This window comes from Canis aureus, chromosome 19 (genome assembly GCF_053574225.1).
Source record: "Canis aureus isolate CA01 chromosome 19, VMU_Caureus_v.1.0, whole genome shotgun sequence".
In the NCBI taxonomy this organism is placed as follows: Eukaryota; Metazoa; Chordata; class Mammalia; order Carnivora; family Canidae; genus Canis; species Canis aureus.
Window position 1 is genome coordinate 52695511 of NC_135629.1, and position 25906 is coordinate 52721416.

The 25906-nt window shown below is 41.2% G+C and overlaps 1 protein-coding gene across 1 annotated transcript; it reads right to left on the reverse strand.

The window, feature by feature from the left end:
- Positions 1 to 9738: 9738 nt before the first annotated feature.
- ZNF317 (zinc finger protein 317) lies at positions 9739 to 25906 on the reverse strand. The gene is made up of 7 exons (XM_077860054.1): positions 25706 to 25906; positions 16653 to 16775; positions 15840 to 15979; positions 15254 to 15380; positions 14705 to 14800; positions 13348 to 13430; positions 9739 to 12854 (listed from the first exon to the last, which is right to left on the reverse strand). Exons 2-7 carry the CDS (start codon positions 16681 to 16683, stop codon positions 11535 to 11537), a joined length of 1797 nt encoding a protein of 598 aa, XP_077716180.1. The 5' UTR covers positions 16684 to 16775; positions 25706 to 25906; the 3' UTR covers positions 9739 to 11534.

The window sequence follows — 25906 nt, forward strand, 5'->3', positions numbered from 1 at the left end:
CAACACCCTTTTTGAACTTGGCCACAGCAACTTCTTGGAGGATACATCTATGAAGGCAAAAGAAACAAAAGCAAAAATGAACTACTGGGGCTTAATTAAGGTAAAAAGCTTCTGCACAGCAAAGGATACAGTCAACAAAACTCAAAGACAACCTACAGAATGGGAGAAGATATTTGCAAATGACGTATCAGATAAAGGGCTAGTATCCAAGATTTCTAAAGAACTTATTAAACTCAACAGCAAAGAAACAAACAATCCAACCATGAAATGGACAAAAGACATAAACAGAAATTTCACCAAAGACAACATAGACATGGCCAACAAGCACATGGGAAAATGCTCCGCATCACTTGCCATCAGGGAAATACAAATCAAAACCACAATGAGATACCACCTCACACCAGTGAGAATGAGGAAAATTGACAAGACAGGAAACAACAAATGTTGGAGAGGATGTGGAGAAAGGGCAATGCTCTTGCACTGTTGGTGGGAATGTGAACTGGTACAGCCACTCTGGAAAACTGTGTGGAGGTTCCTCAAAGAGTTAAAAATAGAGCTACCCTACGACCCAGCAACTGCACTGCTGGGGATTTACCCCAAAGATACAGATGCAGTGAAACGCCGGGACACCTGCACCCCAATGTTTATAGCAGCAATGTCCACAGTGGCCAAACTGTGGTGTCCATCGAAAGATGAATGTTCAAAGAAGCTGTGGTCTATGTATAGAATGGAATATTACTCAGCCATTAGAAAAGACAAATACCCACCATTTGTTTTGATGTCGATGGAACTGGAGGGTATTATGCTGATTGAAGTAAGTCAATCGGAAAAGGACAAACGTTATATGGTTTCATTCATTTAAGGAATATAAATAATAGTGAAAGGGAATAAAGGGGAAAGGAGAGAAAATGAATGGGAAATATCAGTGAGGGAGACAGAACATGAGAGACTCCTAACTCTGGGAAACAAACAAGGGGGTAGTGGAAAGGGAGGTGGGCAGGGGGACAGGGTGACTGGGTGATGGGCACTGAGTGGGGACTTGATGGGATGAGCACTGGGTGTTATGCTATATGTTGGCAAATTGAACTCCAATAAAAAAATATAGAAAGAAGAAAAAAAGAAAGAAAGAAAGAAAGAAAGAAAGAAAGAAAGAAAGAAAGAAAGAAAGAAAGGAAGGAAGGAAGGAAGAAAGAATGGAAGTAAGGAAAGAAGGAAGGAAGGAAGGAAGGAAGGAAGGAAGGAAGGAAGGAAGGAAGGAAGGAAGAAGGAAAACCCCCTCTTTGGTGACCTGGGCAGAATTAGATGAAGTCAAGAGGACAGGACCATCCTAATGAGCCTGGAACAGCATCTGATTGCTTTCTTTCTCCTAGTGCCTAGCATAGAAATTACTACTCTACCACAAGGTTTTTCAATCTAGGTACTGTTGACATTTGGGTCCAGATAATTATTTGTGGTGGAGACTGTCCTATATGTTGTAGGATGTTTAGCAGCATCTGTGGCCTCTGTGCACTAGATGCTAGTGGCATTCTCCCCATCCTAGTCATAAAAAAAAAAAAAAAAGTCTCCAGACATTGCTAAATGTCCCTGAGGGGCAAAATCACTCCTGGATGAGAACCACCTGGTCTGCTACGACACAAAGTAGTCAAGGAAAGGAAAATGCAGGAGATACAAAGTGAGGGGAAGACTCTAGTTTTCCTAAGGCCCAGAATAGAATGGACCCGAGACACTGGTCTCTAGTCAAGAGTCATTGCATGCAGGAGGCCATACGTTAGGAATGGAAGCACCAATGCACATTTGTTGAGTAAACAGATGAACACTTGGTGAAAAGAACCAGAGGAAAAGAACCTTGTTTGTTCTTATTACCTGCTTTTACCTCCAATGCTAAGTGTGTGGAACATCCTGAGCAGATACTTACTAAATTGACTGTTTTGTGCTCATAGTACGTATGCCTGGCCATTAGTCCAGGCACCTACATGTGTTAACTCAGTTCATCTTCACAACCACCTTAAGGAAGCAGAAACTACCAATTATCTCTACTTTGCAAAAAGGGGAACAGCAGCACAGAATGCTGATTCACAGAAATCACTGCAGCTGTATAATCTAAAAATGTCCTCTGCTGATCTCTGAGGTGAGACATTCCTATGAATTCTGTCTCCAAGTGGATTGCTTTGGGGAAAGATGTATCTCTCTTCCTACTGGCCTCCCTTCTTAGAGGACCTCTGTCCTCCCTACGTCTGAGGCAGAAGGAAGTCCCAACAGCCTATAAGGTCCACTTTCTCCCACCAGATAAAGGACTAAGAGGTTCTTTTATACAAAGTTAGCTGAGTCTCTATGGCCTTGTCTCAGGGATGTGGATCCCTACACTCTTGTCCCATCTAATGGCCAAACCAACTCCATCAAGGACCATTGCCTGACTTCATCATAAATCCCCTTGCAAACCACTGGAGGCACACCCAAGCAAAGAAAATACATAGGATCAAAGGCACTATCACCCAACTGAATCATACTTCTCTTCTAAAAGGAATTTCTATCAACCAATCAGATAGGATGCCATCCACAGACAACATCTATCATTTCCAATGCCCAGAAAAGATATACAAGAAAGGCTCTAATTTCTCTAAAACACAATTGAATGGTGAGTCTTGGGCAGAACCTAGCTAGAAAGTGCTGCTTTCACCTGCCATCAAGACCTCAAGCTACAGAAACATGGAGCCAGTGATTAGAGCTTGCAGAGTTTACTTCGCCCCATAAGTACATGGGAACCAAGGAAATTAGCCAGATGTATGGTTTTTGAGACCCGTCAGGCAGGAGCTGCTTATTACCATGGTCTTAGCAGCTGTACAAAGAATTTCATTCTCATAAAAATGTGCTTTGGTCTCCTGGGGGTGATCAGCTTCTCAATGGTAAGCCAAATTTTCTTCCATTCCTGCGCACTTTGTTTCCATGCCTATATACTACGTACTGTTTCCACATGTAATTCTAAGGCAAACATACACCTGCTCAGATCTCTACAACTTCCACCAGAGGGTATGGGAACTTCCACCATGAGCTGTGTACATATAGGCCAAAACTTATCCAAATATTTAAGCACGTACAATTTATTATATGTGTTATCCCTATAAAACTCTTCTCTCATTTAGACTTTTACAAAACATTGGCCCTGTGGGGTCTCCAAAAATGGCCATCATTTCTTCTCTTTCCTGTACCCACATCCCTTCTATATAACTGATTACCTACCCCTCCCCTCTGGGCCCAGCCATGTGATTGCACTGTCAGTGGGGTGCAGGGAAAGATGACACAAACCAGGACTTGAAGAAAATTTGCACAGGGGACTTGAAGAAAACCTGGCAGGGCAGGTTCAGCCCCCATCTCGACTGTTGGAGGATGACACCTTGAGTGAATGCGCTGGCAAGCCAAACTGGCAGCCCATGGCAGACATGAGGGAGCCTGCCCAAGCACAGCCCAAACTGTTAACTAACAATAAACCATGTGATGGTGGTTTTAAACCAGTTTTGGGTAGTTCACCATGCAGCAAATATAGAGTCCACTAAAGGGCCCAGGTTACCTTTCTAAACTGCAAATCTCATCAAACATCTGTGGATTTCCATCAACTTCAGTTAACATTTGAGACTGATACATAAAATGTTGATGCAATGTTGCGTATTATATGGTCTATATCCCACTTCTCCAGTTTTATCTACCATTTCAGAGAATCCTTTTACCTGAGAGAGAATGAGTTTTTTCTGTGCCTTTGTACCTAGGATTGGCACGTTTATTCAATTCTGATCCTGAGCACTATACACAAACTGCCTACACTTAGCTTGCATTATCTCTATGTGGCTTTGGTTGATTGTCAGTAACCCCTCCCTGGGACTTCCTGAATGGACTAACTGCCCATACTAGCAATCTTATTGTTTACATGTCTCCCCCTAGACCTTTATTCCCTTGAAGATACTACCCTGTCTTACTCTCTTCTCAAAGTTGAATTCAGTGCAAGGCACTTAACTGACACTCGTTGGCTCCCTAGAGAGTAACCTGAGTGGATTGGAGTTACTCAAACATTAGAGAGGACAGAGCTAGTTCCTGCTGGAAAGCCCCAAAGCACAGAAAGCTAGTGAGACATGAAGACTGGGTAAGAGTGTAATTAGAAGGTCCTTCCAGAAAGATCAAGTACGAGAGGATGTTTGTCCTGACAATGGCAGGGAAGTACAATGAGGTCCAAGAGTTCCAGGTCACTTAGGTGTAGCTGGGAATTGTTTCCTTCTGCTCTTGTAATTAATGGGATGGAGGGACTGCACAGAGTGTAGCTGTGCTGGATTCCCAAGGCTCTTAATTAAAGACACAGTTCCATTTTCATCTCTCCTCCTCCTGGGCCTGGCCTCTGGGGTACACATTTTTTTTTCTTCCCCCAGACCTAGGCAAATGCCAAGCAATGATTGCTCTTCACTAATGAGCTCAGAAAACTTTCACTGAGGCCTGTGGGACATTGATGTGCAAGTGCCACCACCACCACCACACACACAATTACTGCATGGAAACACTGCTGGGATTTCAGGAGAGCAAATGGAAGACAGAAACCCACAACCACACACCCCTCTTCCTTGCACTCTCAGGCAAACTGATCCACTAGTGTCAGCACCTGACAAACAGTCTTTCCAGCAGGTAAGCACTCTTCTCATCTGTGTCTTCTGTAGGCCAATGACAACCTTACAGTGGTGTGTGGAGGACAGCAGGTTAATCAGTGTAAAATATTCAAATCTGCCATGATCTTGGATAAGGCAGAGAAACTAATTTTTTTTTAAATTATGACACTTATTAAGTCAAAACAATTGTCAAAGGTCTAAGGCTGGAACTTGTCTTAAGGAAGCATTATTTATTTATTTTTTCTCAAGGAGAAATTGGCAAGCTTTAAAAAAAAAAAAATCCACTTTTATCCTGAATTCAGAAAAGCAGCAGGAGACTAAAAAACATAAAGGAACTCTTGTTGCTTAACTGAAGAATGAAAAAGACCTTCTTGGGCTCCAATATGAAGGAGACCACAGTTAAAAGAATTGCTAGCCTTAGCCCAGATTGAAGGAGTCTCTAGAAGAATCCAGAGAAATAGGGTCACCAGAGGAAACTCTGGCCTCTCACGCAGTAGCTACAGCACCAAGTAAACACAGGCTAACCTCTAGCCAGAAAAACTAAAACACACTGAGGGCCTATTACTGCTGATCCTTTTACCCTAACATATCATGTCAAACTTACCCCACCCCCCCAAAAAAATTGCGAGGCATGTTAAAAGGCAAGTAAGAGGGATGCCTGGGTGGCTCAGTCACTGAAGTGTCTGCCTTCAACTCAGGTCATGATCTTAAGGTCCTGGGATCCATCCCCACATTGGGCTCCCTACTCAGTGGGGAATCTACTTATTACTCTCCCTCTGCCTGCCACTCCCACTGCCTGTGTGTGTGCTCTGTCAAATAAATAAATAAAATCTTGGGGAAAAAAAAAAAAAAGTAAGAACAGTCTTTAACACAAGAGAACCAAGCATTGGAACCAGACTCTGTTCTGGCGGAGATTTTGGAATTGTCAGACCAGGAAACTAGCTAGCTATGGTTAATATGCTACATTTTCTAATAGAAAAAGCAAAGATGTAAGAACAAATGAGTAATGCAAGCTGAGAAATAAAAACTCTAAGAATCAAAAGGAAATGCCAGAAATCCAAAAACACTGCAACAGAAATAAAGACTGTCCTTGATGGGTGTCGCAGACTGGACCTGCCTGAGACGACTTGGTGAAATGGAAAATGCCTAAATAGAAACCTCTGAAACAGAAATGCAAAGGGGGGTGGGAGAAGCACCAGACTCAGATCGTTTCACAGGAAATTCTACTAAATCTTCCAAAACCACACAGTCCTAACACCATATAAATTATCCCAGAGCACTGAGAAGGAAAAATTCCCAACCCCTTTTAGGAAACAAGTATAATACTAATACTTAACCAGACAGACAGTACATACTACAGGCCAGTGATCACACATGAACATACCAATGAGAAAATTCTAAATAAAATACTAGCAAAAAGGATCCAACACCATGTTAAGAAAAGAATACACCATAAACAAGTGAAATTCACTCCAGGAATGCAAGATTTGTTGAATATTGAGATATTTATTAATATCATATACTTTATTAATGAATCAGAAGAATCATGATCCTCTTCATAAATGTTCAAAAAAACCCACAAAATTCAACACTCATTCATGACAAAACATTCAAGAATATAGGATATCTTCTCAATATGATAAAATAAATATAATACCTTAGTTCTAGAAGACATTATCTTAATTAATGGGAAACAGGGGCATCTCCTCTAGAACAAAGCAAGGATGCCCACTATCTGTTACTATTTGCCACTGTACTAGAGGTTATTAGCTAATGCAATCAGACAAGCAAAAACAATTAGAAGCGTAAGAACTGGTAAACAAGATATCTCAATTTGCAGGTGATATGGCAATATACCAGGAAAACCCCAGGAAACCAGGAACAGAGCTAGCTCAAAAAACAATTCAATGAAGTAGCAAGTTACAAAATTAGTAGCTTTCGTGTACAAAACTGTGAACAGAAGACATTATGGTAAAGAAAAACCTCATTTATAATAAATGGCTAAATACTTAGGGAAAACTCAACAAGAATGTGTAAAACCTGTATATGGAAAACTTTTGAACATTCCAGACAAACACTAAAATAGACCTGAACAAATAAATGGAAAGACATCCTCTGTTCTTTGATGACTTTATATTATAGAATTGTTAGTTCTCAAGTTAACTTACAAATTCAAGGCAATGACGATAAAAATACCAATAAGCTAATTTTAGAGTTGGACAAGATAATAGGAAAGTGCATATAAAACACAAACGGGGGGCAGCCTAGGTGGCTCAGCGGTTTAGTGCTCCCATCAGCCCAGGGCCTGATCCTGGAGACCCGGGATCAAGTCTCACGTCAGGATTCCTGCAGGAAGCCTGGTTCTTCCTCTGCCTGTGTCTCTCATGAATAAATAAAATCTTAAAAAAAAAAAAACAAAAACACACACACACACAAACAGGGGCACCTGGCTGGCTCAGTCAGTAGAGCATGTGACTCTTGATCTCGGGGTTGTAAGTTTGAGCCCCACGTTGGATACAGAAATTACTTAAAAGAAAAATATCAAAAAATAAAAAGAAAGAAAAGAAAAAGAAAAAAAGAAAAAGAAAAACCAAGCAAGAATATCTCGGAAGACACTAAAAAAAGAAAAACCACGAGAGGGAACTAGACATCCCAGAGATTGAAACTTATTATAAAGCTTCTTATAATTTAAACAGTGGCATGGCACATGAACAAATAAATCAGTAGAATAAAAGCCCAGAATTAGACCAGATACATATGGAATTCAATATATGACAAAGGTGACATCTCAAATTCCTAGGGCCACGATGTACTTCTCGTATAAATAATGCTGGGTCAATATGGAAAAAATAAAGCTAAGATTAATAGCTTACACAATACACAGAAAAATCAATTTCACAGGGATTGTAAATCTAAATATATATCTACAGGTATATACTAAAATAAAAATACCAAAACCAAAACAACTTGTAGAAGAAATTAAAGAATGTCTTCTTGTCTTCTGAGTGGCAAATATTCCTTACACCGGAAAAGAAGAGTGCTGTCCATAAAATTAAAATTAGGAAATCATTTCAACCAAATACACCAATTAAATCATTGGAGACAAGCCACGGAATGGAAAACATGCAAAACATGCATCCAGAGGGCTCATAATGGAATGTGTAAATCATGGTAAGAAAAAGGCAGGCAACTTTAGTATCTTATCCAACTCTATAAAATAGCTTCTTGGGAAACAAATTTGCACAATCACTTTGGAAAATTGGCATCATCTATAAAAATGAACATATGTACCCCATATGACCCAGCAATTTCAGTCCAGGGTATACACCCAAGAGAAATACATGCACTTGTGCACTATCAGAAATGTTAAAGTATGTCCATAGCAGCATTATTCACAATAGCCCCCATAATGAAAAGTGAAATGTCAATTTATACAAACTGCTTAAATAATTGCAGAATATTTGAAGAAAACACACACAAAAAACATACTAGCTAGAGATACTCTAATAAAGATTAATTTCACAGAAATAATGGGCAAATTCAGACAGACACAAAAGAATACGTACTGTATGGTTCTGTAGAGTTCAAAGACAAAAAAAACAAAAACAAAACAAACCCTCAAGCCATGCCGTCAGTCAAAATCCTGGTTATTTGTGCAGAGTAGGGAAGGGTTTCTCACAGGCATGAGGCAAAGAAGGGATTTAGCTATGCTGGTATTTCTTCTTGCCAGTTGATTACATGGATTTGTTCACATAATAATTAAGCTGCACATGTGTGAATTAAGCATTTTTGTGTTTCAGTAAAACCTGTTTTAAATGTTAACACACACAACCACTGCAGAAATGATTTTGGCCTCAATACTGTCAAGTACGTTGAAAGTGCACAGACCTTACACCAGCAATTCACGCTCCTGGAATAACTCACCAGTACTCCACAAAGTATGTACACCATTCTTAAAGCAGCTCTGTTCATCAACTGGGAAAAATGTCAACAACTAATTGTCCATCAGCAACAGAAAAGGTATGCTGCAGGGTGACAAAAAAGATTGCTATGTGGAAGCGAAAATTAATAGCTACATTCATCCATGTGCTTCTTATCCTCTCCCACTACTACTAATCTGGCTACCACTCTAATTCTGCAAAGGCTTTCTAACAGGCTTGTCCGCACTTTGTCCTTCCTTAGCCTGTCAACCTGGAAACCAGCGATTCAAACAGAAATTAAGACAGTCACCACCCCTCTGATCAAAACCCTCCACTGACTTCCTACCACATGGAGGATAAAAGGAAAATCCTTCCAGTAAACCCACAAGATCAGGATCCTGACCCAGCTCTGTACTCATCCTCCTGTGACTCCCAAGCTTGCTCCACTCCAGCCACACTGCCCCTTTGCTAATGCATGGTGGTCCCAAGCAGTTTTCTTTTCCATTGCCTTTGAACTGCCTAGGGTGCTCTTCCCGAATACAATATTACATCACTGCTCAAATGCTCCCTTAAAGGCAGGCCTTCCTTGCCCACTCAACAGCTCTGCTAAACCCCTGCATTTCCTCTCACCATTACTATGCCTAACTTTTCCTCCACTGCATTTACCACCATTTGATATAAAATATATTTACTCGTTTATCAGATGCCTTACTCTAAGCAGAAGGTAAGTGCCATGAAGGCAAAAATCCCAATTCGCTGCTATAGATGTGGGGCAGACACAACAAGGCCTGACGTAAGTGTGGACTCAAATACAAGCACTACTACTTGTGGGTTGACCTCAGACAAGCAACCTAAACTTTCTTGCCTCTGACTCTTCATATGCAAAAGGGAAAGAGTGACGGTATTGCTTCTTAGGGCTTTGTAAAAACTAATATACTACTTCAAGTCAAGAAAATAAATACTTAAGTCAAAGACTTGAAATACAATTTTAAAACATGGCTTAAAGATGTAAAAAACACCCATATTCAACAATCAAAAGATTATATCCACATACAGCAGTTGTAAAACCTAATGACTAAGTGTATGTATTCCAGATGGCATCCACCTAGTAGTATCGGAACCCTCCCTCAACCAAAAAATTATTAAATTGATAAACAATGAAATATCAAAGCCACTTACGCCAATAATGTTTTATTTTTTTCTCATGTAATAGGAAGTCTGAAAATAACAAATTCATGGCTACTGTAGACAAAGAAGCTACTGGGGAGGCCAGGATCCTTATGCCTTTTCTGCAGGATCCTCTTTAGCCTGTGGCTTGCATCCTTATAGTCACAGATGGATCTTTTAACACTAGGTACTTATCTCCTTGCAAGGTGTGAAGTAGGGCAAAGAGCAAAAACAAAACACGTAGAAGAATCTAGGTTATAATCCCTTTTCAAGTACTTTCTTCTCATAGCTCACACAGTGACATCTGCTTATCTGTCAACAGCCAGGCTACACATAAGACAAAGACTGTACTAGCTGCAGAAAACTCTGAAGAGACTTTTAAAAACAGCATACTTTAGTAATCTGAAAAAACTTGGGATTTTCTTGACATGAAAGAGACAGTGGGAGAGCAATGAGAGGTTTACATCACTCTTGGCTGGACAGGAGACCGAGAACGTCCCAGAGGATCCATCTGATGGAAGACATCATGCGCTGATCCAAAGCACTTAAATTAGACACTTGTAACAAACAGATATTAAAAATATCCACGTTACATAGTATGTAACATAATTCTAAACAGTCCACTGGTCAAGTAAGTTATCCAAAAGGAAATTAATACACATATCAGGAATGAAATTATAATAAAAATACTATATACAAGCCTTCTGTGATGAAGCCTAAGCATTATTTAGGGGAGCATAATCTTAAAAATAGAGACTATAATGTAATGAGCTAGGGTCTGTTTTCATGATTAAAGACTGACAAATGCAATTTCATGTTTACTAGAAAATTCCATCAGGGTATGAATTCTCATAAGCCTAAGAAAGCGGGCTGTGGCTAAAATCATCCCCATATGGGGACTGTGTACAGTGTGGGTTCTCACGTTTCCTGAAAGAATCATACTGATTATACTTCCAAAGTTTGAAACAGAAACCTCTCCTAGTATGAGTGAGGTCTCACAAAAACTGATGGATTGCCCTAGGCTAAGGTTCTCAACCTCAGCAATATTGACATTTTGGGCCACATAATTCTTTGCTGCAGGGGCTCCTGTGCATTATTATGTGCCAGTAGCATCTCCCCCCCCAGTTTTAACAACCAAAAATGTCTCCAGAGAAGCTAAATCATCCCTGGTTAGCAACTGCTGCTGCAGACCAGGGGTTGGCCAAATTTTTCTGTAAAGGGCCAAAAAGTTAATTATTTTAGACATTGTGAGTTGCATGTGGGGTGTCACACGTTCTTCTTCCTTAAAAATTTAACAACTATTCTTAACTTGCAAGCCATACAAAAATAGACAGTTGGCTTGTTTGCTGACCTCTGTTACAGACTTTCCTACTTTATAAGTTTTTCTCTTTTGTATGATCTCTTTCATGGAGAATACAGGGTGAGACCAGTAAAGGTTTGCCCAAAGGGTGAATTTACAGATTCTCTCTAGTGTGCTTACTCATATGCCCAGAAGGTGCCAGGTGGCGCTAAAGTCATCTTGACATTAAACACCAAGCTATGGTTTCTTTCCCTAAAGTTGTCCTTTTAAAGAGTTGAATGTACACTGATGGTTTCTGCATACCACAAGTGTGTTTTTGCCCCTAGCCATTTCTCACAAATCCCCACTTGTGAAAAACAAGTCCTTCCCAGCCATTACACAAACTGGATTTCTCCAGTTACATGTACTGGTTTGTGTACAGTTGAGTTCATCTAAGTGCTCCTGCCTTCCATACACCAAGAAGGCTTCCTCCCAGTCTGAGATCTCGTTTCTCTTAAAGATGCATTACTGGAGCCTCTTCCACACAGATGACACGAAGAGCTTCTCTCCTCGATGAGTCTTCACATGACTCCGAAGGGATGAATGGTCACTGAAGGCTTTCCCACAGGCCAGGCATTCATAGGGTTTCTCCCCAGTGTGTATCCTCCTATGCACATTAAGGTTTGAGCCTATGCTGAAGGCTTTCCCACAATGATCACACTCATACGGCTTCTCTCCTGTATGACTTCTCATGTGTGTCTTGAGGGTCGACTGGTTTCTGAAGGCTTTCCCACACTGCCTACATTCAACACGTTTCTTTACAAGATGAATGCTCATGTGCCTCCTCCGGGATAAATAATCCCCAAACACTTTCCCACAGGCAGCACATTCGTAGCGTCTCTCTTGAGTGTGTATTTTCCTGTGTGTGGTCAGGTTTGAGCTCGCGCTGAAGGCTTTCCCACATAGATCACACCCATAGGGCTTCTCTCCAGTGTGAGAATTCATGTGTGTCTTAAGGATGGACTGGTTTCGGAATGCTTTCCCACACTGTCTACATTCAATGGGTTTCTTTACAATATGAATTCTCATGTGTTTTCTCCGTGATAAGAGATCACCAAAGGATTTCCCACATTCTTTACATTCATATGTTTTCTCTACCATGTGGTTCTTCTTGTGCAAATTGAAGTTAGACTTCCATCGGAAGGCTTTTCCACACTGTGTGCATTCATATGGTTTCTCTCCAGTGTGATTCCGGACATGCTCTTTGAGATGTGAGGGATGCTGGAAAGCTTTCCCACAGTCGTGGCATTCGTATGGTCTCTCTCCTGTGTGCGTTCGTTTGTGTGCAATGAGGTGGCAGCTCCTGCCATACGCCTTCCCACACTCATCACACTTGTAAGGTCTCTCCCCAGTGTGAACTCTCATGTGTATCTTCAGGGAGGAGAGGGTTCGGAAGGCATTTCCACACTGACTGCAGTCAAAGGGCTTCTCTGTGAGGTGAGTTCTCGCGTGACTCCTGAGGGCAGAGGGATCATTGAAGGCTTTCCCACAGGCGCTGCATTCATAGGGTTTCTCCCCAGTGTGTATTCTCCTGTGCCGTGTGAGGGACGCACTCGTGGTGAAGGCTTTTTGGCACTGATGACATTCATGCATTTTCCTGCCATTGTAAATGCTCACATGTTGGGCTAGATGTGACCTGTTCTTGAAAGCTGCCCCACAGTCCCGGCGGTGATAGGGCCTCTTGCCAGCGTGCCTTCCCATCTGCTGAGTAAGATGAGTGCCCATGCTAAAGACTTCAAACAGGTGAGTGTACTCAGTGGGTTTATCTCCAAGATGTGTTCTTTCCTGTTGATTAAGAGAGGAGTGCTGACTAAGGCGTTTCCCACAACTCACCACATTCCTAGGAGTCCTCTAGCCATCCCCACAAAAACTGATGTATAAGCACGTCATTATGACAAATGAGGTCATGATTTGCAGTGCCAAAGTCCTGTTTCTGCCCCATTTGGGCTCCATCAAATAACAGGGTGGATGCTACCCCCTAAGGCTCCACGGGTGTAACTTTCACAAAGCTTTTGCATATATACTTTGTTAACTGTTTAAATCTGAATTGAGCCCTAACACTCACTATCTGGGGCACAGTTCTAGAAAAATTTGGTTGTTGCAACTCTAAGTCAAGAAATTTGAGGCTGGGTTTTTAGGGTTTTCCCCCGAAGCTGACATTCAACATCTGAAACAGCTGTCTCTTGGGGAAGGCCACTCATGCCTGGTTCTTGAGCTGCTTTTCTGAGGCTGCCCCTGTTTCCTCCCAACATGGGAGATTATCCCAAGGAAGTCTTACCACTGTCACACCACTGGATGTTTCCTTCCCAAAAATATCTTCCATGAGAATGGACCATTTGCTTTTAGATGGAGTCTCCCAATCTGAAACAAATTGGTAAAACGTTAACCCGAGGAGAGAAATATTAGCTGGAGAAAGATGGTGAGATGGTAGTGACAAAAACAGGGGAGATTTCTTTGCAATATTAACCCTAAAGAAAGAAAAGGCGTTATCAAAGGGGAGAAACATATGTGAGTAAAAATGTCTGTATTTAACTTGATTCACCAAAGGATAAATTCTTCAAAGACTGACAGTGATAACAAAAGAAAGAGTATGACCAGGAATGTTGAATATGAAAGAATGGGACAGAGCTCGTGTAGACATGTCAAGTTTGATGACACCCAGCAACTCTGCTTCTGGCTATTTATCCCAAGAAAATGAAAACACTACCTTAAAAACATATCCACACTCCCATGTTTACAGCAGCATTATTTACAATAGTCAAGGCAATGGAAGCAATCTAAGTGTTCCTCAATAGATGAATAAAGAAAACATGGCATGTAATATATAACAGAGTATTATTCAGCCATAAAAAAGGGAATATTCCCATTTTTGGCAACAGGAATAGAGAGCATATTGCTAAGTAAGATAAGACAAAGAAAGACGTATCATATCTTACTTCAGTGTGGAATTCGAAATACAAAAACCAAACCTCCCCCCAGCCCCGCCAAAAAAACTCAAAACAACTGAGCTCATGGATACCCAGAACAGATTGGTGGTGGTTGTCAGAGGCGGTGGGTGGATGTGGGTGTGAAGGGGGTCAAAAGGTAACTCCCAGTTATGAAAGAGATAAGCCTGGGGATGTAACACACAGCATGGTGACTATAGTTAATAATTTTGTAATGCACTGAAGGTTGCTAAGACGGTAAATCTTAAATGTTCTAATCACAAGGAAAAAATATTTTTCTAACTCTGTGGTGATGGATCTTAATCCACATTAAAGATCCACATTAAACATGGTGATCCACATTAAACATGGTGATCACATAATGGTTCAAACATTGAACCATTATGTCGTATACTTTTTTTTTTCCATTATGTCGTATACTTAAAACTAACATGGTATCATGTCAGTTACATCTCAAAACTAAGTAAGTTGGCAAATGAATACGTAGACAGATGAAAAAGATGAAGGAAGAAACATATACAACACAGGAGAGGACAGTGAGAGCAAAGGACTTGTGAGAGAATGGAGAAGGAGCATTCTCAAATTTCCCTGGGTGACATTTCCTAATGGATCTCCCTCCACCCCCTCAGTGAATAAAGCAGGTACCCAGAAGCACTCGTGTTTTCCTGGTAGTGTCTGCCTGGTGCTCACCGGGAGATGTGGCTTGGTGCAGTTCCCTCTCCTCTGTCCTCAGCTCCTCTTCTTGCTCCAAGTGGGAGATGAGGCTGGGTTTGCCCACCTGATACCCTACTCACGGGGAAAGACACATGTTGAGGGAGGATCGTGCAGAGGACAACCCCCTCCGTTAGGCCGGGGTCAAGGTTTTGGTCTTCAGTGTTCTGAAGATGGACAAGTCTGACTTAGGAGCAGCAAAATGATGGTGCCAAATTTCTAAGGAACACAGTGAAAGGCTTTCATAAAACACAAAACACAAAGACCCACACGCTTTGCCCTTCAAAAGAATGAGGATTTCTTAACTCAGAAACCTATGCCCAAACTCAGACACATGGGACAACCTCCAAGGTCAATGCAATGAACAGTCTCAACAATCACTGGGAAACACCATGGGGGCGGGGGGGGGGGGGGGGGGGGAGGTCACCTTTGTTCACAATTAAGTTCCAAATCCCCATAGTCCCTGGGTCACAGCAAGTACTTAGAACAAAAACATCTGACACACAGAGAAATAATTTCCAGTCTTACCCACTGAGGCAAGGTTGCTATAGTTCTCCAACATCACATCTTTGTACAGTTTTCTCTGAGAAGAATCCAGCAAGGGCCATTCCTTCTCAGTGAAGTCCACAGCAACATCCTGGAAAGTCACTGACTCCTGAATCACCACACACATTTGGGGTCAGTAAGAAACCAGCCTATCCGTGTTCACAGAAAGATGGCTGAGGCTGAAGCCTGGGCACAAGAGACTCCAAACACAGGATTGTCAGATGGACTTCTGGTGTCTCAAACCAGAAGCCAGTCCTCAAGACTCTTCACTATGAGGTGATCTCATCTCTTTAAATTCAACTCTGCTGACAGAGGACCAAATCTCTCTCCACTTCTAACCTGGCCTGAGCATTTTGAGCTCTACTATGAGAGAAATACCTTACTACATAAGTTCATTTCCCTAACTAGGTCCCTGCTACCAGGACAGCCTTGTAAACAGAATCTGGCTTTTTGTCCTGTGCCCTGGGTGAGGCTCTAAAAGATTTATAACGAGTGGTACTAGAACTCTGACAAGGAGGCATTCTAGGGAAGTGCCTCTCCCACCCCCAGGGGCCCAGAGATCCTGTACCTGAGAACCAACACTGGCTGGCATAGAAGGTTCCAGGCCATTGCAAACAAACAAGTCCATGTCCTGAGAAGAGGAATGGTCTTTTGACGAAGGAGGAATTTCTGACTCATGGATATAGGCAGGGTCCCGGGTGGACACAGCTGGGGAAGAGCAGATCCATGAGGATTAAAGCCTGCCCAACACTCACAGATCAGGAAACTGCCCCACACCTGCTTTGAGTATGCAGCACCTATCCCCACCTCTCTTCCATGCACAATGTCTTGTAAATAGCCAGAGCAGCCCTGCTCCACTCAAGGGCATAAAAAAGATGGTGGGCTTACATATCTACCAAGAAAGTAGTATGTTTCTAAATTAATGTTTGAAAAAAATTAAAGCTCTACGAGGTAGAGCTGTTACTTTGCTCAGATTTATAATAATTCTAAGTGAATAAAAAAAATAATAGGCATGCCTGGCTGGCTCAGTCAGTGGAGCAATGAACTCTTCATCTCAGGGTTGTCAGTTCGAGCCCCACGCTGGGCACAGAGATTTCTTGAAAATGGAATCTTTAATAATAATAAAATAACATAACCTTCATTACCTGTCTTTCCTTATATACCAACTACACACAATCTCTACCTTCACCCAAACTCACAAAGACCCCAAATCTGACAGTCACTGGGAGGCTACCAAGACTATACTTTATTCCCACCCCTTTTCAGTTCCTCCAACCCTGGCAGCCTACCTTGTGGCCATGTACAGCCCTGACCCAGTGAAGTCCAGAGGCCACTTGAACTGGACTTTTGAGGGCATCCGTTCATCAACCCAAGAACTTACCACATGTGGGAGACAGACCAAGAGCTGCCATTCTGTGAGAATGACAGTCAATCTGCCTAAACAACAGGGGACTGGCAGCAGGAAGCTTCCCTCTTGCTGTCACGGAATTCTTCCAGCAAGCATCTGTAGCAAATAAAAAGACTAGGAGTAGTCAAAGGTTTTCTGCCTCTTGGGTTCACAGGACAAATTTAACTTTTGCTTTCTAGCACCTCCTCTTTGGAGCAGCAAGTATGTCCGATCATGGGCCTTTGTCTTACTCAGGAAATTCTCCAGGCAATGTGGAGAAGGTCCCTGATGTGCCTCAAAGAAGATTCAGATCCAGTGTCCCAAGTAATCTGTCCCCAAGCACAACTTGGTCAGACTCCCTTACTTGTTAAACACTTGGGCTACCCCCTTCCCCCCAAAAAACAACACTTGGGCTCCCGACTTAAAGATTTATTTATTCATGAGAGAGAGAGACAGGCAGAGACACAGGCAGAAGGAGAAGCAGGTTCCATGCAGGGAGCCCAATTCAGGACTCGATCCCAGGACTCCACCAAAGGCAGACGCTAAACCACTGAGCCACCCAAGGATCCATCCTCAAGGCTCACCATGGTTTAGAATGGTTCTAGCAGCCACAAGGATGGTCTACCTAGAACCACGTGTTCTAATCTCCAGTGCCTTCTGGCCAAACACTCTACACCACTTGGGTCATGAGTTTAAGCCCCACAATGAAAAAAAAAAAAAGATAAAATAAATAAAGTGTATAACATAATGCAAAAGATCTAGCAGAGCTGGAACAATGTTAAGAAAGAAAACCAAACTTGAAGGATTCATGCTACTAAGTTCACTAGAGTAATGAAGAGTCATTGGAATATGTAACAAATAGACCAATGGAATAGATGAGAATCAGAAACAAACCTACACGTGTACAAATTATTTTCAATAAAAGAACAAGGCAATTCAGTAGGGAAAGCAATCTTCTTAATTAATAGTACTGAAAGAACTCAATAAGTAAAAAGAAACTGCATTTTTTATTATCACCATGTAAGCAAAAATGTGAATTAAAAACTTTTGAAGTGAATCACAGGGAAAAAAAATCCACAGAAAATATTGTATTTTATTTTTTTAAGTTTTTTTTAAATTTTTATTTATTTATGATAGTCACAGAGAGAGAGAGAGAGAGAGGCAGAGACATAGGCAGAGGGAGAAGCAGGCTCCATGCACCAGGAGCCTGACGTGGGATTCGATCCTGGGTCTCCAGGATCGCGCCCTGGGCCAAAGGCAGGTACTAAACCGCTGCGCCACCCAGGGATCCCCACAGAAAATATTTTAACAACTGAGTTACACAACAGTATTTTAGACTAGACACAAATAGAATATATTTTTAAAAAATCAATAAATTGGACTCCCCCCAAATTAATATTTTATCACATATCATTAAGAAAATGAACAGTCTAGCATAAAACACACATAGATCAATGGAACAGAAATGAGAGATTAGAAATAAAGTCACACACATATAGTCAATTCACATACAGTCAATTGCTTTATGACAAAAAAATCCAAGAATGAGGAAAGGACAGTGGCTTCAATAAATAATGCTGGCACAAGTGGATGGCCACATGCTATCTTACAACACACAAAACTCAAAATGGATTAAATATGTGAATGTAAGACCTGAAGCCACAAAACTCTTATAAGGAAACCTAGGCAATAAGCTTGATTCTGGTCTTAGCAATTATTTTCTGAGTCGACACCAAAAGCAAAGGAAGCAAAAGCAAAAATAAGTGGAACTATACCAAACTAAAAAGCTTCTGTACAGGAAAGGAAACCAACAAAATGAAAAGGCAACTACCTAACAGGACAAAAAAAACCTTTGCAAATCATAACTGATAAGGAGTTCATGTCCAAAATATGTAAGACTCAGACAATGCAAGAGCAAAAATACCAATCCAATAAAAAAATGAACAGAGGATCTGAAGAGACATTTTCCCAAAGAAATACAGATGGCCAACAGACACCTGAGAAGATGCTCAACATCATTCATCATCAGGGAAATGCACATCAAAACCACAATGAGATATCACCTCATACCTGTCAGAATGACTTACCAAAAGACAAGAAAACAGGGTGCCTACCTGGTTCAGTTGATAGAGCATGCAACTCTTGATCCTGGGGTTGTGAGTTTAAGCCCTATGGTGAGTGTAGAGCTTATTTAAAAAAAAAAAAAAAAAAAGACAAGAGGGTGCCTGGGTGGCTCAGTCAGTTAAGTGTCTGACTATTGATTTCGGCTCACATCCTGATTTCAGGATGGTGAGACTGAGCTTGCTTGGGATTTTCTCTTTCCTGCTCCTCACTAAAGCAGAGAGTGTGCTTGCTTTCTCTCTAAAATAAGTAGTAACTTTAAAAAAAAAAAAAAAAGAGAGAGATGGGGATCCCTGGGTGGCTCAGCGGTTTAGTGCCTGCTTTCGGCCAGGGTGTGGTTCTGGAGTCCCGGGATCGAGTCCCACGTCGGGTTCCCTCCATGGAGCCTGCTTTTCCCTCTGCCTGTGTCTCTGCCTCTCTCTCTCTCTCTCTGTGTATCTCTCATGAATAAATAAATAAAATCTTAAGAGAGAGAGAGAGACAGAGAGAAAGAGAAAGAGAGACAAGAAATAACAAGTGTAAGGGAGGATATGGAAGCAGGGAACCTTTATACACTGTTGGTGGGAATGTAAATTGGCACAGCCACTATGGAAAATAGTATGGAGGTTCCTCAAAAAATTAAAACAGAACTACCATACAATCCAGCAATTCTACTGGGTATATAACCAGAATACCTGAATGAAAACATTAATTTGAAGATACATCTGTAACCCTATGTTCACTGCACAATTATTTACAATAGCTAAGATACGGAAACAACCAAAGTGTCCACCAACGGATGAAGAGAGAAGGAAAATGTGTGTGTGCATGCACATGCACCTCAGTATTACTCAGTCATTACAAAAATGAAATCTAGCCATTTGCCACCATGAATACATCTTGAGGGCATTGTGCAAAGTCAAATAAGTCAGACAGAAAGAGGTAACTATTGTATTTTTTAATTTCTTTTTTTTTTTTTTTTAAAGATTTTATTTATTTATTCATGAGAGACACAGATTGAGACCTAGAGGCAGAGACACAGGCAGAGGGAGAAACAGGCTCCACGCAGGGAGCCCGATGTGGGACTCAATCCTGGGTCCCGGGATCACGTCCTGGGCCAAAGGCAGACACTCAACAGCTGAGCCATCCAGGCATCCCTATTGTTTCATTTCTGTGTGGAATCTTAACAAAAAACAAACAAACCAGGGAAACAAGGTCCTGGATATAGAGAACAGATAGGTGACTGCCTGAGGCAGAGGGTGTGTTAAATGGCTGAAAGAGGTTAAAAGATACAAATTTCCAGTTATAAAATGAGTAAGTCATGGGGGTACAATATACAGCATGGTGACTACAGTTAATAATATTATAGTGCATATAAAAGTAGGTAGGGAAGGGTACAACATAGGGAATATGGTCCAAAGTATTGTAGTAACATTGTACTATGACAAATGATAGCTACACTGGCTGGTGAGCACAGCATATGGTTTTTACATCTGAAACTATTGTAACATGGTGTGTTGACTATATTTCAACTAAGAAAATTGAGGGGAAATCCACTAGGAGAATGGATCTTGCAAGTTCGCATCACAAGGTAAAAAAAAAAATGTGTAACTATGTATGGTGATATTAGCTACAGACTTAATGTGGTGATCATTTTGCAATATATACAAATACTGAATAATTACACTGTATACCTGAAACTAATGTAATGCTATGTCAATTATACCTCAATTAAAAAAAAAATGAACAGGCAAGCCACAGATTGGGAAAAAATATTTATAGTACATATACTTAAAGAGCTCATATCAAGTACATAAAGAACTCCTACAAAATCTTTAAAAATAAAAAAAAAAAATCTTTAAAAATCCAACTCAACAAAAAGGCTAAAGACACTTCACAAAATTTAATGAATAACCGATATAAAAGCTTGTCAAAAGGTACTCAACATCATTCGTCATCAGACGAATATAAAACAAAAATGAAGATAAAGGATTTTAACCCCCTACGGTGGCCAAAATAAAAGACTACCAACATCAAATGTTGGCAAGGATGGATGGCTGGGGTTAAAACAGTCCAACTACTCTGTACAAAAGTTTGCCAATTTCTTGAAGTACATTTACCATTTGATTCAACCATTCTACTCATTGATATTTACCTGAGAAATTTTTAAAAACATGTTACAAAGACTCCTACAAAAATGATCACAGCAGAGCAGCCCGGGGGGCTCAGTGGTTTAGCGCTGCCTTCAGTCCAGGGCGTGATTCTGGAGACCCGGGATGAGTCCCACAGCCCACATCTGGCTCCCTGCATGGAGCCTGCTTCTCCCTCTGTCTATGTCTCTGCCTCTCTCTGTGTCTCTCATAAATAAACAAGTAAAATCTTAAAAAAAAAAAAAAAAAAAAAGATCATAGCAATCTGATTTCCTAACAGCTCCAAGCTGTAAATATTCTAAATATCCAACAACAGAATGGATAAACAAATTGTGGTGTGTACATTAGAATACTACTGAGAAATAAAAAGTACTGAGACACACAACATGGTTAAATGTTTACCGTGCTGACCAATAGGAACTAAACACAAAAAATGCCGATTCCAGTTATATGACATCCATAAATGGGCAAACTTATTTAGGTTGTTAGCAAAACTTGTTTATTTCGGTCACTAGAAGTAAAAAAAGTGGCTGTCTCAATGGAAATGTATGAGCAGGAGAGATTAAGAGAAGAGGAACTTTCTGGAGCAAGTAAAAGTCTTCATATTTTTATTTACTTTTAGTTAGCAGTTATACAAAGCACACAATTGTCAAAAAACTCATCAAACTGGATCTAAGATCTGTAAATTGTCTTCAACTCAAATTATAGTTTACTTTAAAAAGTTAAAAGGAATATTTCCAACTTTCTGGTCTCTAGTTCTACCAAAATTCTTCCCCAAAACTGACATCTGATATACTCCTCCTCTCCTATAAAAAGCAAGGACGAAGATGTCTGCCCTCCCTTCTAAGGTCAACCTTTTCTGGGTAAATAAGTTCAAAATACAAGGAGAGGGGGTCCATGGATGGCTCAGTGATTGAGCATCTGCCTTCCAGTCAGGGCATGATCCTGGGATCGAGTACCACATCGGCTGCTCTCCCTCTAAGTCTCTGTCTCTCTCACGAATAAATAAATAAATCTTAAAAAACAAAACAAAACAACAACAACAACAAAAAAACGGGGCACCAGGGTGGCTCAGTTCGTTAAGCATCCGACTCTAGATTTCAGCTCAGGTCATGATCTGAGGGTCTTGGGATGGAGCCCCATGGAGGGTCCACACTCAGCATGGAGTCAGCTTGTCTTCCCTCCCCTTGCTTGCACCCTCTAAAAATAAATAAATCTCTTAAAAAAATGTACGGAGGGGGGTGCCTGGGTGGCCCAGTTGGTTAAGCATTTGCCTTCAGTCTCAGGGTTCTGGGATTGAGCCCTTCATTGGCCACCTGCTCAGCAGGGGGCCTGTTTCTCCATCTTCTGCTCCCCCTGCTTGTGCTCTACTGTCAAATAAACAAATGAAATCTTTAAGAATTTTTTTTAAATTTTTAAATATCTTATTTATTTATTTGAGAGAGTGAGTATGGGTGTCAGGGGGAGAACAGACTCACCACTGAGCAGGGAGCTCGATGTGGGGGCTGGATCCTAGGACTCCAGGATCATGACCCGAGCCAAAGGCAGATGCCTAACTGACTGAGCCACCCAGGCACCCCTTAAAAAAAATTTTTTTTTTTTTTAAAAACCCACCTTTTTGGGGCAGCCCCGGTGGCCCAGCGGTTTAGCACTGCCTTCAGCCCCGGGTATGATCCTGGAGACCCAAGATCGAGTCCCACATCAGGCTCCCTGCATGCAGCCTGCTTCTAACCTCTGCCTGTGTCTCTGCCTCTCTCTCTGTCTGTCGTGAATAAATAAATAAAGAAAATCTTTAAAAAAAAAAAAATAAAAATAAAAACCCACCTTTTTGGAACATCTCAGAGTTCTTTCTTGCCTGTCAGCTTTGAACTCTAAGATCTTTCTTAGATCACTATGACCCTTAAAGGAACTGAAACAGTAGCTCAAAAAATTTCCACAAAGAAAATTCCATACCCAAATGGCTTGTCCAGTGCGGCTACCTTTTAAGGAAAAAGTAGTTCCAGAGTTTAGAAAACAGAGGAAATATTCCCACGCATTTTATGAGATTGGCATAAAGTGGAAACTGAAAACTGCAAGCCAATCTTACTCAAACAATGATCCAAATAACCAATACACTAGCAGACAGAAACCAAAAAAACGATACAATACTGCCTATCCTTTTCAAGTGAGTTATTTACCAAGCAAGTGTAATCATTAGAAAATCAACTGGTTTAATTTACCAAATTACCAGATAATAACAAAAGTACATTATTCACTCATTCATTCGATGCACAATGGCAGTGGCACCTACCACAAGCCAGACATTTTTTATGGAGCTTGAGATACACAAGATAAAAATATCAAAGTAGATGCTGAAAGAAAAATCACTTGTTAAAAGCCTAAACCATTCAAAAGGAATAACTAGGAAAAGAAGGGAGCTTTCTTTACTATCTCAAAAAAAGAGCCTCCAGCAAACAGAAGGTCAATTTTCCTCAAGGTCAGGAAAAAACAGGACTGCCTAGAGTTTGTTATCTGAACTCCACTCAATGCTACCAGGAGTCCCCAGCCTGTCCAGCAAAGTGAGTAAATAAAACACAAGCAATATACAAGCAAACAACACAATAAAAACAGAAAATAAAAATATTTATCTATTTATTCTATACAGATGATAACATTTGTCTTTGAAGAACATTCAAAACACTACACAAAAACTAACCCAAATTCAATATACCAAGCTGCTGGGGGAGGGGGGAAAATCCTAAGTGTTAAAAATAAAAGGTTCCTATGAATAAATTTAACAAATCGCACCCCCCCCCCCCTTGGGGCAGCTGGGTGACTCTTGGTTAACTGTCTGCCTTCATCTCAGGTCAAGATCCCAAAGTCTTGGGATGAAACCCTGCTGGCGACTCCTTGCTCAATAAGGAGTCGACTTCTCCATCACTCTCTGCCCTTCTCACCAACTTGTGCACTCTCCGGCTCGTTGAAATAAATACATAAAAATTTTTTAAAAGATTTTATTTATTTACTCATGAGAGACACAGAGAGAGAAGTAGACACACAGGCAGAGGGAGAAACAGGATCCTCATAGGGAGCCCTACGTGGAACTCAATTCCTGGACTCAGGATCACACCCTGAGCCAAAGACAGACGCTCAACCACTGAGCTACCCAGGCGTCCCAATAAAAAAATTCTAGTAACAAAAACCCAACAAACCCATTCTAAGTCCTTTAAAATTTTACTGAAAGGTATTACAGAATATATGCAAATAGATATGGTAATTGTTAAAATACAACAAAATTATAAGGTCAATATTATCCAAATTCATATACAGATTCAACACAACCTCAAAATAAAACTCCAGTATGTGAAGCTTTGTAAACTGACTCTAAAATTTAAAGTTATGAGGTGTCTGAAAAAGAATGGATAGGGCACCTGGGTGGCTCAGTGGTTGAGCATCTGCCTTTGGCTGGGGTTGTGATCTGGGGGTCCTGGGATGGAGTCTCACATCAGGCTCCCCGCAGGGAACCTGCTTCTCCCTCTGCCGATGTTCTCGATGTCTCTGCCTCTCTGTGTCCCTCATGAATAAATACATAAAATCTTAAAAAAAAAAAAAAAAAGAGGGACACCTGGATGGCTCAGCAGTTGAGCGGCTGCCTTCGGCCCAGGGCGTGGTCCTGGAGACCTGGGATCGAGTCCCACATTGGGCTCCCTGTAAGGAGCCTGCTTCTCCCTCTGCCTATGTCTCTGCCTCTCTGTGTCATAAATAGACAAAATCTTTAAAAATAAGTAAATAAATTTAAAAATATACTTGCATTGATAGGAAAAAAAGAATGTCCCTGAAAGTATTTAAGAGCGTTAAGTCCATTTACAAATAATTACCGAAATTAGGAAATGAATTTTTGGAAAAACATTAAGTAATAGTAAAATCCAAAGGAAATCATTAAGAGGAGGATGCAGGAAAGAGCACACAGGTTCCAGAGATTTCATAATCTCTTTCTGTTTATAGATTTACTTTACTGCTGTCTTTTAAGAGTGTGTTTGCTTTTTTTTTGCAGAGAATGTGCGTGTTTTTATACCTTTTTTTAAACATGTTTTATATTCCAATTAAAAGATACTTGAACGAATAAAAAAACTAAAAAAAAAAAGTACTTGAAAGTTAAAGGATAATTAGCAAGCGAAATAAGGTGGTGAAAAACCAAATGCAAAATATTAGCGATCACACTAAATATTAATGGGCTAACTCTCAAGGTTAAATGAACAGAATGTTGAAGTGAACGTTTTTTTTTGTTTTGAAGTGAACTTTTAAATTTGGTTGTAGGCTGTTTACACGAGTCAACTCAACCAACAGATCAGCGCGGCCAGAAGTTTACATGTAGAATGTTAACACTCAATGCAAATAAATGTCAACGGAAAGCCCAGTGTGCCTCTACCCGTGGTGGAGAAAATGGACCGCAGAGCCAAAGGAAGGTATCATTCCTCCCGGTTTCCCGTTCCAGACTCCACCAAAAAGTCCTGAATGCGCTGCGGCTGGGCTTTTCCCTCCCACCCCAAGGAGTCCTTTTTTATTTTATTTTATTTTTTTTTATTTTTATTAAATAATAAATCAGCTCACCAGTGCCTTTACCTCGTCCTGAACACATCAGTCCTAAATTTCAGTCCTCGCGTACCCACGTCTCATACCGCCACCCTCCCCTGGCTGCCCGGCTTTCCGGTCCCAGGTCCCCGGTCCCCGGCCCCGTTCACTCCTCCGGGTCGATGGGCCTTTCGAGTCCTGGGGAAGACCGAGGGTAAAGGGTTAAGTGAGGAAAGCGGAGCTTACAAGGCTGAGGGTAGAATCAGGTGCAGTGGAGGTCACGGAAGCTGCCGCCGAGGGGACGCCGAGTTCATACAGCAGGTCCGGTCTGTGGCGGGGAAGCGGAGGATCCCCAACAGCCCTGAGGAAGCCGTGGCGGACCCCTCCCCTGCCCATGTGTAGAGCCGCACTCGCCTCCCGAGAGCAATGGCTTCCGCTTCACTTCCG